The following is an 11,791-nucleotide window of genomic DNA, read 5'->3' as shown; positions in this document are numbered from 1 at the left end:
GTCTATTGTATAGTATGACTTTGCCCCTGCGGCAATCGCATCCGCCTTCATTTACCAGAAAAACACCATATGCCCTGACTGGTCGTGGTTTCAGATCCATATAAGGGGCCTTAATACCTGAGCGTCAAACCGTTATTCGAGCAACGGTCATTGTCCGTAGCTGAACTCGGACGTTTCACCATTTTCCAATTTTTGTGATAGATCGTTTTGAGTCCATTCCACCAATTAGGTGTCCCCCACTCTTTCTCACTGTCTTTCCTGGTGAAGTTTCGGTTATATAAGTCCTTCGTGTGACAAGTTGGAAGGTCTTTCTTGTCACTTACATCTGTCACTTCCCCGCAGACAGATCTTTCTTGCCGACTATGGCAGACGAGCGCACCCGAGTCCTCTTCCTGGCAAACAGTGAACATGGTCAAACCAACATCATACTCGCCATTACTCATGAGCTTCTTGTTCAAGGCAATGTTGACGTTCATATTGGTTCATTCCCTGTCCTTGAGCGTCGGGTTGAAAAACTCATAACCGACAACGCCGCTGCATACGACAAGGACTACCGGTCTCGCGTCCATTTCCACCCGGTGAGAGGCCCCTCGAATACTGAGGTCTTCATTCGGACGGGCAAGAGGGGTGCGTTTCATCCTCCCGGGTACCATGGGGCGGTTCTAGGGTTCCAGTCTCTGTGTGAAGACATTTGGGGCTGGACCGAGGAGGAGTATGTCGACATTTACGAGAGCTGCGTCGAAATCATCAACGAGGTGAAGCCAGCTGCAATGGCAGTCGACTTCTTCTTCCTTCAGGGTCGAGATGCTGCGTACAACACTGGCCACACGGCCATTCTAATCAACACAACATCAATCAGCCACATCGTCCTGGGCATGCAACCCAATTCCGCAGCCCTATGGAAGTATCCTTTGTGCGTACTATCATTCCATCTTAGCCTTCGTTCTGCACTGACACAATTGCCAGACCCGGCACTGGGTTCGCCTATCCCATCCCGTGGCATACGGTTCCCCTGAATGCCCTTGCCGTGCTGAAAACGGCCAAAATGTACCACGGCAGTGGCCGACGCCGTGAGATCAGAGAATGGCGAATCAAGCACAAGATCCATGGCAGATTCCCTTTCGCAGATGCCTGGCGGCCGGATCGATTTCACATTTCACCGGGCTTGTTGGAGCTCGATTGGCCATTCAGCGTGATGCCTGACAATATCCTCCCGTGTGGACCTATTCTGCTGCCAACTGCATCGGTGCAAAAGCAGGACCCGGAGATGGCGCGCTGGCTCGCGAAAGCTCCGACCATTCTGGTCAACCTAGGCACCTTGTATGCGCCTGATCCCAAGGTTGCCGAGGAGATTGCGACGGGTCTGAAAATGTTTCTCAATGGCTGGAAGGGCGAAAAAGTCCAGATCCTGTGGAAATTGCCCAAGCATCCCCACGATGTCGACGATATTTACGGTCGGTCGCTCGAGTCATTGAAAGAGGAAATGGAGGAGGATTCCGTCCGCGTCCGCGCTTGGTTTGAGGTGGAGCCGATGGCGATGCTGGAAACTGGTCGGGTGGTCTGCTCGGTCCATCACGGAGGCGCCAACTCGTGGTACGAGGCAATTCAGTAAGTTGTCCCACTCCCGGATTCTGCGGACTGCAACTGATCTCATTAATAGAAATGGAGTCCCTCATGTGGTGCTACCTGCCTGGCAAGACTGCTACGAGAACGCAGCTCGAGCCGAGTGGCTTGGGATCGGAGTCTATGGTAACAAGAGTCGTGCACCAGACATCAGCGCGAAGGAATTGAGTCGGGCCCTCTTGAAGGTCATGAACAACAAATCGTACAGAGAAAAGGCGGCCGAGATTTCGAAGCTCTGCCATCGGAAAGAGGGGCGAGTTGCAGCGGCAGAGAAGATCGTGGAGATTGCGCAGTCTCGTGACCATGGCAAGCTCGCCATGCGCTTGCCGGAGATGGACACCAACCGTCCTTTGTACGAAGTCAAGAATCGCCAGGGCATGGTACTTCAGACTGCGCAGCGGCCTAGAACGACCGGCAAGGGAGCTTCAAAGTAAGTTGGGAAATGCTTTCGCACTCGTACAGTTCACGGGACTGACATCTAACCATCCTTGCAGACCTCTTCTTACCAACATCTACGAGACCCTCCTCATGACTCTGCTGAGCAACACGTGGCTTTTCTTCCCACTACTAGGCTACTCTCTGCTTCTGGTGCCTCGGATTCGTCTTTTTGCCCTGGTCTATATCATCTACATCAAGTTCATCTCTAAAGCCCACAACACCGGTACCCTAACACTGCGCAACGACCGATTCCGTCACTCCTCCATCTGGAAAACAACCTACGCCAACTACTTCCCGCTTACACTGTACCGCACCGTGCCTCTGAAGCCACAAAGATGCTATATCTTTGGCTACCATCCTCACGGGATCGCGCTGCGTGGCGCCATGGGGGCCTTTGCCGCCGAGGCAGCGGAATTCTCCCAGCTTTTCCCGGGGATCACCAACACCCTCCTCATGAAAGATAGCTTCTACCGCACCCCTCTGCTGCGCGAATACCTCCTGTCTCTCGGTACCAGTGGGGTGTCGCGCTCATCATGTATCCGTCACCTAACGCGTGGCGGCCACGACGACCGTGGGATGGGCCGCGCCATCACTATCACCGTGGGCGGAAGTCGGGAGTATAACATCGCAGCGCCGGGGACCATGGGTGTAGTTGTGAAAATCCGCAAGGGATTTGTGCGGGTCGCGGTGCAGACAGGGGCGGATCTGGTGCCCGTCATTGCGTTCGGCGAGAACGAGCTCTTTGATCGGGTGAATATGAATAGTGCATCTGCGCTGGGTCTAGTGGCGCGAGCGTGGGAATTCACGGTAGGGCATCGCGTGGCATTCTCGACCGGCCGGTTCGGCATCTTCTGTCCGCACCGGAGGCCTTTGAATGTCGTGGTCGGCGAGCCGATCCCAGTGAAGCAGCAACGGTGGGAGCCGGAAGAGGCGTATATCGACGAGGTTCACGCGCAGTATGTGCAAGCACTGGGGAAGCTGTATGATGACTGGAAGGAGGTGTTTGCACCGAACAAGGAGGTCAAGTTTGAGGTCGTGGAGTAATGGGTGGGAGCTTCGGACTATTGGAGTTGTTCATGGGTTTGTCTTTATACCATTAGTAGACTTTTTGAGATGAGCATCCAACAAGCGCGGGTAGCTGAATGATGACTTTTGAATTAATCGGGCGATTATCATTCATTTTACGTAGATTTGGTCGCCACTCGACCCTGTAGTGCTGGAAAAGGAGCATCCTCTTTCGACTTGCATGAATTGCACAAGAAGTATGATTATCCCTGTAGACACCAGATGGATGATAGTATACTCTTCGGGTCACGGCTAGTTCATCTTCCACTCCACAGCGCTAGCATTCGACATATCCCTTGCTTGCGTTTGTGCCGGGGTATGCAGATCCCCCAACATAAACATCCATTATACTCCATTTCTGCTCACAAAATCCAGCACAAGCTGCATTCTGTTGACAGAAAGAGACCCGGTTCTTGACAACGCACCCACCATACTGCATGGAGCAGCCCCTTCACAGAGCCACTCATGTCATCTCCGGTGTGTTCACCGCAGATTCGAAAATGTGGGACAGATGGGCCATGGACTGTCGGAGAGAGATATAAGTATGGCGGCAGGGTCTCTCCTCTATTTGCAGCTTCCTTCTGCCGCCCCTGAGGCAATTCCTGGTGACGGCCACAACCCATTATGGACTCCTTTCAGAAATTCGGGGTAGTCCATATTTTGGATCCTCTTCATGAGCTCGCCTCCGTCGGTGGATGGTCGAGTGGTCTTCCTTGGCTGACCCGTGCCGTGCAGGCAATCTGGTGTACTGTTGGTCTGCTCATCGCTGCCAGAGTGACTTACAACCTCTACTTCCATCCTCTCCGTTCGTACCCCGGGCCAATCCTTGCTCGAGCAACAAGGCTCTACCTCGTGTTCCTCGAAATTGAGGGGAAGCTCCATCTTCGCATGAAGGACTGGCACGATCAGTACGGCGAGGTCGTCCGTATTGCGCCCGACAGCTTGTCATACAACTCCAGTCAGGCCTGGAATGATATCTGCAGTATGTTCGGGTACAGTCGCCCATTGCGCCATGCTCATCTCTCTCACACTGTGCCAGACCACCGCACCCGCGATGTCAAAGCTGTCTTCGAGAAGGACCAAGAGTCTTTTATCCCGCCGCCCAACGGTCACTGGAGTATTGTACGTCCTTTCTGGATCGGTTCGTGTTAGCCCAGGCTGCTGACAGCCCGGGTCAAAATTTGTGCGCAATGCAGGTTGGAGCCAACGGTGACAAGCATCGACGTCTTCGGCGTCTCCTGTCGCATGCATTTTCCGAAAAGGCCCTTCGCGACCAAGAGACGACTCTTCATCATTATGTTGACCTCCTCGTTCGTCAGCTCCATCAACGCTCCGTTCCGACGGGGAGCAGCGTGGTCGACATGGTACAATGGTTCAACTTCACGACGTTCGACCTCATCGGCGACTTAGCCTTTGGGGACTCGTTTGGTCTCCTGAACCAGGGCGTTTGGTCTCGTTATCTTGCCGCCATCACTGGCCTGCTGGAGGTGACCATCTACATCCGCGCCGCGAACAAGTTGTTTCCACCTGCGTGGAGCCGCGTGGCCGCGTCGCTCTTGGCCCCCAAGCACCTGCAGCAAGATCGCGTCTACGTCTACCAATTGGCAAAGGACAAACTCACTCGTCGAGTGGAGAAAGTGCCAGAGCGACAAGACTTTGGTGTGTGAAGCCCCGCTGAGCCTGAGCTTGCTCTCCTGATGTTATGCAGAGGCTATATATACTGTACTAACGGCCCACATCCTACCCAGTCCACTACATGCTCAAAGGCTCTCGCTCGGCGATTGGCCCGGAGGGCCTATGCTTTGAAGAGATGGTCACGCAGAGCCAGACCTTCATTATCGCAGGGAGCGAAACCACCGCCACTCTTCTCTCCGGGATGCTGTATTACCTCCTCATCACCCCGCGCGCACTGTCGCGGGTGACGGACGAGATCCGATCATCCTTTGCCCACGAGCGAGACATCACGGTCACTCGCACCGCCCATCTGCCGTACCTGCACGCCGTGCTAGAGGAATCTCTGCGCATGTACCCTCCTGTCGCGGGCCTGTTGCCCCGGGTCACTCCGGCGCCCGGACAGACCATCTGCGGACGCTTCGTGCCCGCGGGCACCACGGTCGGTCTGCATCACTGGTCGTGCTACCGGTCGGCGCGCAATTTCAGCGATCCAGACACCTTCTGGCCAGAGCGGTGGGTCGAGGGGGAGAAGGACGAGGCGCGATTTGCGCAGGACGATCGAGCGGCGTTTCATCCGTTCTCCTACGGGCCCAGGAATTGTTTGGGGAAGAAGTAAGTGCCGTTCCTGCTCCGGATCTCTATAGAATATCGGTAGTGGGGAGGGATAAAAAAAAAAAGAAAAAGAAAGAAACCAAAACTAATGAGGAGACTCGCTTCTTCCAGCCTTGCCTATGCGGAGATGCAATTGATTGTGAGTAAGTTGTTCTGGAATTTTGATGTGGAGTTGATGCCGGAAGGGAAAGGGTGGGCCGAGCAGCGAACCTCATTGCTCTGGCATAAGAAGGCGTTGCCTGTGCGTTTGATTCCGCGCCAAATACGAGGAGGTCTGAGGGCAGAGTAGTCACTATTTGCTGGAAGTTGCTTCAATCCATTGCATTGATTCAACAATTCCAGCGTTGTGTTAGCCAAAAGGGGTCATGAATCTAGGTTCTTCGTTTAGGCTCATTGGCGGGGAGTACATACATACGGAGTACGGAGTACACTACGAAGTATAAGTACTTGTTTGGCGACCACATGCCCCCTTTTCTCTGCCCAAGATAGGCGAATCCCGACCGGTCCAAGCAGGGCATAACACGTCAATCAAGCTGCATAGTAAATGCATTAGTATATCGAGTAAATAACTTATACTAGATGAACCACTACTGTGACTGTCGGCCACCCCGAAACCCTAGGTACCCGAACAACAATCCCGGGTAAAACTAGCCGAGAATGCCCATCATCTGCAAATTTTTAACTCCCCTCGATCCTCTGTACCCCAGCAAGTCTGTCAGCCTTACTTCTATAGCTCATCATACACGTCAGACAGTTAAATTAGGCGAGAATTCATCCCACGGGTTTGGTGGTGCATACTGTAGCTATATACTATGTACCAATTAAGGGTTCAGCTAGGCGCCGCAACGAAAACCGGCCGGTCGGGCCTCCGCCCCGTACGTATGTATAAGCTGTATACGCTGTATTAGCTTTAAGGTCACTGCGAACGAGCTCAAACACCCCCCTGTTGTTGTTCCAATCTCAGCACTCCATACATTCCTCTAGCTCAGGGAGGTATCTAAACAGTAGGTATCTATCTATAAACCAGTACTATAGACTCGGCATTTTCCACCGGCCCCACCACAGTGACCTCACCGCCACAGTCAAATACTAATCACCTCTCATGCTGGGCTCGGGTAAAATCTACGAGAATCAAATACCAACCAGAGAAAAAAAAAAAAAGAAGAAGAAAAAAACGAACCAAGAATCAAAAATAAAAAGGGCTGGATACCGTGCAGACAAACTACGTAGAAAGAACGTGGCTAATGGCTGGACTAGTCCAATTAAACCCCTTATCCACAGACTACTAAACCGAACCGTCAGCGAGGACAAAAGAGCCGCGCCCTAGACAGCTTTACGTATTGGGTTTGCTGGGGTAGGAAGACCTCTGACTTCTGTACACTAACTATAGTACTGTACAATTTTCTAATCCACAAACTACAGGAGCATTAGTGAAGCCTCAGCCTCGTGTCTAGACCCACTAGCAGCAATTTTCGTCCGTAGTTGCGAGTCTCGAAGCTTTTCTCTTGAAGTGCCACCGCCGCGCCGGCAATAATTTCTTCTTTGCTTAGCGCGCGCGAGAGAGAGAAGGGAGTCCAGAACGAGTGGGAACTATATACTGAAAACTCTTCAGACTCGATCTTGGTCGCAAGTAAGTGTCAAGTGTCAAGAGAATAAGGCAAACAGGGGAGATAGACACCGTGAACAGGGAACATATCGCCATCTTCGTATTGGGATGGAAGGGAGAAGCCGGCCAAGGGCAGTGGTGTTGTTGTCCGCTTACCCACATACATGGTCTTGGCCCGAATGTTGACTACCGCCTGCCCTAAGTATCTCCCGACAACGAGATCATGGAATCATGTTGTCGTCCGCATGTTACCACTGGGTTCCGAGGTTAATTCGGTTTCAACGTCACCCATAGATGGCATAGGTGATCTTATTTCATGTGGTCTACAGAATGAATCAACCACAAGACATGTCTAAAGCAGTTGCAACGAAAAAAGGGCCGTGTTATCGAATATCGATAATCATCGCGCATAGGATGTTGTCAGCTCCAATCGGCTACTGCGGCCCTTGTCAGTCTCAGCCCCAGCAGTACCCAGATTCCCCCCTCCAAACCCCACTTCTACTAAGAGCACTCAGCCATGCGCAGGTGTCCAGCCAGCTGGAAATAAGGTGGGGTCTTGCATTCTCGGGGCCGGGGGCTTGCTGAACTCCCGACATGGTGAGGGCGGCAAAAACAGTATAGATTTAAGTACTGTCTAGCCCGGAGACTCGGTCTAGGGGTACCATTTGCTTTTTCTCATCCCACACAGTTTCTTTCGTATGGGAAAATCACCGGCTTACTAGCCTGCGCTTGTTGATCCGTGATTCGATCTTGATAGCGCCCCCATCTATACCAATCATCCCGCAGTCGTACTGCATCCGCTTATACCTGGTCGAACAGCCTCCCAACCAGCCATCGGCTAAGCAACAGCCATGAAGCCGGACGACCTGGAAGTCCAACGGTTGCACGAGAAGTTCGATACCTCGTCGACCTCCGAGGAATTCAAGACCGTCTTCCCCGTCACAGATCTCTCGCAAGGGCTGGTGGGTTGGGATGGACAGGATGATCCCGCCAACCCCCAGAACTTCCCTGCCTCCAAGAAGTGGACCCTGTTGGCGCTCATCAGTTCCATCACCTTTATCTCTCCACTGGCGTCCAGCATGTTCTCCCCAGCGATCCAGTTCGTGGCCGAGGAATTCATGATCACCAATGAGACATTGCTTTCCTTCAGCGTGACCATCTATCTCTTGGGCTTCGTGGTAGGTTTGAATCTATCTCTTTTTCGGTGGCACACTCCCTGAAGGCTAACTCCTCCCAGTTCGGCCCTCTACTTCTTGCCCCCCTTAGTGAAATATACGGCCGTCGGGTCGTCCTCAGCGGCGCGAATTGGTTTTTCGTCGTCTGGCAGATCGGCTGTGCTAGGGCACCCAATATGACCACGCTCATCGTGTCGCGCTTTTTCACCGGTATCGGCGGCTCGGGCTGCGTCACCCTGGGCGCCGGAGTCATCGCGGATTTATTCCCGACAGAGCTGCGCGGTCGCGCCACCGCTATCTGGGCCATGGGCCCTCTCATCGGGCCCGTCATCGGCCCTATTTGTGGTGGGTTCATGGGGGAAACCATCGGCTGGCGCTGGATTTTTTACCTCTTGATTATCAGCGGTGCGGTCATCTCGGCCGGGATCGAGCTCCTGAACCAGGAGACGTACGCACCGCTGTTGATCAGGTGGAAGACAGCACGCCTGGCCCAGGAGCTGGATCGCGTCGACCTGCGCAGCGCCTACGACGTCACAGGCAACATGCACCAAACCACCCCCTCTGCCCGTCAGGTCCTCACGCAGGGACTCAAGCGGCCTGTGGTGCTGTTGTTCAAGTCGCCCATCGTGCTCCTCCTGTCGGTGTACATCGCTTTTGTGTACAGTCTGTTGTACCTATTCTTCACCACCGTGACCACCGTCTTTGAGGAGCGGTACGGCTTCTCGACCGGCCTCGCGGGCCTCGCGTACATCGGCATCGGCATTGGGTTTTTCGTCGGCCTATTGACAGTCTCGCTGACCAATGACCGCATGGTCATCAAGCTGACCGCTCAGAACGGCGGGAAGTTCGAACCCGAGATGCGACTGCCACTGATGTTCATCTTCAGCTGCATCATCCCCATCACCTTCTTCTGGTATGGCTGGTCGGCGGAAAATGCGCAGAAGGTCCACTGGATCGTCCCGATCATCGGGATGATTCCCTTCGGTGTGGGCATGCTCGGCATCTGGATGCCCATCCAGACCTATGTCATTGACGCGTATCCGGCCTATGCGGCCTCCGCCAACGCCACCATGACTGCCTCGAGATCCCTGATGGGCGCCTTACTGCCTTTGGCGGGGCCCACCATGTTCCGCAACATGGGCATCGGATGGGGCAACTCGCTGCTGGGGTTCCTGGCGCTGGCCTTTGTGCCGGTTCCGTTGTTGTTCAATCGATACGGCAAGATCATTCGGGAACGCTTCCCGGTCGACCTGGATTGATGAACGTGACCGAAAGACGACAATAATGACCCAATGGCATGTTTTGATAGATTTTCAATGTTTTGCACATAGATTATAGACTTGTACTTCTTTTTTCTCTCTCTCCCTTTCAAACAATCACAGAACCTCATATACGATTGATTGTAGGTCCACCCCTGTCAGAATACTGGGGTAGCTTCGAATCACATCCGGCGTGATTCCCCACCCCTCGACGGTCATGAAAGTCTCGTAGAAGCTGCGTCGAATGCGGAGTTGGTCGTGCTCGTCGCGCTCGAGGATACTCTCTCCCCACGGCCAACGGACCTTGAGACAACAGGACAGAAATCCAAAAAGATCGTCGCGCTGGCCTTCGTAGATGTGCCAGCGGCGGATCAGGTTTGACCGGATCTGCGGCCAGATCATGAGGTCGATCGAGGCAAAATGGGGGATGTTCAGCTGGTCAGGGGTTGGATGCATGAAGGTCGGCAGCCGAGCGAACCGGCTGGGACTGGGCGAGAAGACCCATTTGAGGAGGTGGTAGGCTAGCCAGCCACAGGCTAGACGCTCGGGGTCGCGCAGAGGGCGTCGCTTCATGGTGCGGTAGATCAGGTCCGCCAGGACGTTGGTCTTGGAGCCATACAAAATATCTAGCGGAGAGGCGGGGGAGTCTGGCGACGCTCGGATCTGCTCCGGATAGGCTTGCCAGGGCAGTTGGGGGGCTGCCGGGTCGTTATTGTTGAGTGGAATGCGTTCCCACAGCGGCTTAGTCGAAGCTGCCGAATCGTTGGCGGGGTTGATAGTAGCTGCAATCGGGGACAACGGGGGTAAGATTGGAGGAAGTGGAGGGATAGGAAGAGTTCTTCTGCTGGCCTCCAAGGGGTCTACCGGGCTGAGGGAAACTGTTGTCGGAGGAGGTGGTGGTAGGGAAGGACGCAGGCTCTCGACATTGACTGCTTCTGGAGGATAAGCTGGTCTGGAGGGAGCTTCCGAGAGAGTGCCCGCCTCGAGGTCCCAGGATTGCACGAGACTCCTTAGCTGTCGTTGACGCGCAAGAAGAGATTCATTTTGTTTCCGGAGACCCTCCATCTCCTCGAGTTGCTGCTGGACGCCTTCATCGGTGTGGTGTTGCCGACAATGGGCGAGCTGCTTTTCTAGCCGAGCGATGCGTTCTTCAAGGTGACCGAGATACTGCAACTTCTTACTTCGCGAATTTTGCTGGGCTCGCCGATCCCGAAGACGCTTTTTCTCCGCGGAAGACAGGCGACTGTTATCCGACATGATCACATTGCTTGGAGAATGATCTGATGTGGCAGATTGTTTTTTGTGATTCGATATGAAGACGGAAGGTTGATAGTCGAGGACAGCACAAATTATGCGCCCGATCTGTGCATAAGTCACGTGGCGTATGCCGATACCGTGTCTGGATGGGGTTTGCACCGTTGGGTTGGCGGGCTGACATCGTCAGTCCAATTTCGGCCTTGCAGCTTTCAATGTCCATTTAAAATGATCTTCCATTGCGATCATGCTTCTTGCCCGGTTAACGTTCATGCTAGACAATCGCCGCAAGTTGGAACAAGTTCAACTGAATCGCACATGTTTGATTGTACACCTTCAAGTGGGCTTATATGCACAATTGGGCAAGCGATTACACTCGTCGCGACTGGCCTGATTAGGTACGCTCGGACAGTTTACCATTTCGTTCTGGACGAATATCACAGGGTTCCAGTGAATTCTCCAATCGAAGCTACAAAGTCGCGAGGACGCGGGGGGTGAGAAGTGCCACTACGATGAAGCATATCGAGCACAAGACCCCATTATCCATTATCAGGTAGCCCGGCATGCTACCTCCGTCCACAAGGCTTGTCCTCCGGCAAACATGGCCACCAGCGTGTGTCCACTGTGTCCACAAGTATTCCGACTGTAACGACTCCGTAGACCCATCGTGTCTCAAGTATGCCGGTGCGAAGGTGAGCCTTTTGGAGGCGAGTTGTAGAGGGTGCTGGCAAGGCGCCATGCGGTCTGGGGTTGAGGTTGTGATTTGTGATGGGCTTTTTCAGGTGGACGTAGTCAGGCGCAGTGGATCGATCGAGCGATGATGACAGACTACATGATCCGCAAAGTAGATAGATATGTCCACTGAGCGGACCATATGCTTCTGCTGCTTCTGCTGCTGCTGAGGTAGATGCTCCGAAGTGATTGGCATATGGCGCGGCGGGGTTGACGGAGGGGTGGAGGTCAAGGTGGACCGCGGGGCAAGGTCCAAGTGATCTTACTGCCTGAGGCTGCACGGGTGCACGTGATACTAATAAGTCATACCAAAGGTTCTCACCTTGTCCGCATGCGATTATCCCATGCGGATC

At 53.7% G+C, this 11,791-nt stretch overlaps 4 protein-coding genes across 4 annotated transcripts; 3 read left to right on the top strand and 1 right to left on the bottom strand.

The window, feature by feature from the left end:
* The first annotated feature begins 272 nt into the window (after nt 1-272).
* BP01DRAFT_323009 (Diacylglycerol acyltransferase family) lies at nt 273-3,195 on the top strand. Its single transcript, XM_025572778.1, has 4 exons — nt 273-913; nt 967-1,608; nt 1,661-2,053; nt 2,118-3,195. The coding sequence occupies exons 1-4, from the start codon at nt 363-365 to the stop codon at nt 3,103-3,105; spliced, it is 2,574 nt and encodes an 857-aa protein (XP_025429691.1). The 5' UTR covers nt 273-362; the 3' UTR covers nt 3,106-3,195.
* Nucleotides 3,196-3,750: 555 nt separating this feature from the next.
* Nucleotides 3,751-5,502, top strand: BP01DRAFT_417192 (cytochrome P450; the record flags this gene model as incomplete). The annotated part of the gene is made up of 5 exons (XM_025579242.1): nt 3,751-3,774; nt 3,862-4,108; nt 4,166-4,248; nt 4,323-4,785; nt 4,875-5,502. The coding sequence occupies 5 exons, from the start codon at nt 3,751-3,753 to the stop codon at nt 5,414-5,416; spliced, it is 1,359 nt and encodes a 452-aa protein (XP_025429690.1). The 3' UTR covers nt 5,417-5,502.
* A 2,153-nt stretch (nt 5,503-7,655) lies between these two features.
* On the top strand, nt 7,656-9,511 carry BP01DRAFT_97672 (MFS transporter). The gene is made up of 2 exons (XM_025580278.1): nt 7,656-8,196; nt 8,256-9,511. The coding sequence occupies exons 1-2, from the start codon at nt 7,870-7,872 to the stop codon at nt 9,450-9,452; spliced, it is 1,524 nt and encodes a 507-aa protein (XP_025429689.1). The 5' UTR covers nt 7,656-7,869; the 3' UTR covers nt 9,453-9,511.
* Nucleotides 9,512-9,569: 58 nt separating this feature from the next.
* On the bottom strand, nt 9,570-10,709 carry BP01DRAFT_424757 (bZIP transcription factor; the record flags this gene model as incomplete). The annotated part of the gene is made up of 1 exon (XM_025579719.1): nt 9,570-10,709. One exon carries the CDS (start codon nt 10,707-10,709, stop codon nt 9,570-9,572), a length of 1,140 nt encoding a protein of 379 aa, XP_025429688.1.
* Nucleotides 10,710-11,791: the final 1,082 nt, after the last annotated feature.

The sequence above is a fragment of the Aspergillus saccharolyticus genome (assembly GCF_003184585.1).
Source record: "Aspergillus saccharolyticus JOP 1030-1 unplaced genomic scaffold BP01scaffold_25, whole genome shotgun sequence".
Classification (NCBI taxonomy): domain Eukaryota; kingdom Fungi; phylum Ascomycota; class Eurotiomycetes; order Eurotiales; family Aspergillaceae; genus Aspergillus; species Aspergillus saccharolyticus.
The sequence above is the reverse complement of the archived record's forward strand: the minus strand, read 5'-3'. Positions and strand labels throughout refer to the sequence as shown.

What these genes read in the sequence shown, in the direction of transcription:
- BP01DRAFT_97672 (XM_025580278.1), top strand. Translation starts at nt 7,870, where the DNA reads ATGAAGCCGGACGACCTGGAAGTCCAACGGTTGCACGAGAAGTTCGAT. An exon ending in TCTATCTCTTGGGCTTCGTG is followed by an intron (nt 8,197 to 8,255) that starts GTAGGTTTGAAT and finishes AACTCCTCCCAG; the next exon opens with TTCGGCCCTCTACTTCTTGC.
- BP01DRAFT_323009 (XM_025572778.1), top strand. Translation starts at nt 363, where the DNA reads ATGGCAGACGAGCGCACCCGAGTCCTCTTCCTGGCAAACAGTGAACAT. An exon ending in TCGTGGTACGAGGCAATTCA is followed by an intron (nt 1,609 to 1,660) that starts GTAAGTTGTCCC and finishes TCTCATTAATAG; the next exon opens with AAATGGAGTCCCTCATGTGG. An exon ending in ACCGGCAAGGGAGCTTCAAA is followed by an intron (nt 2,054 to 2,117) that starts GTAAGTTGGGAA and finishes CCATCCTTGCAG; the next exon opens with ACCTCTTCTTACCAACATCT.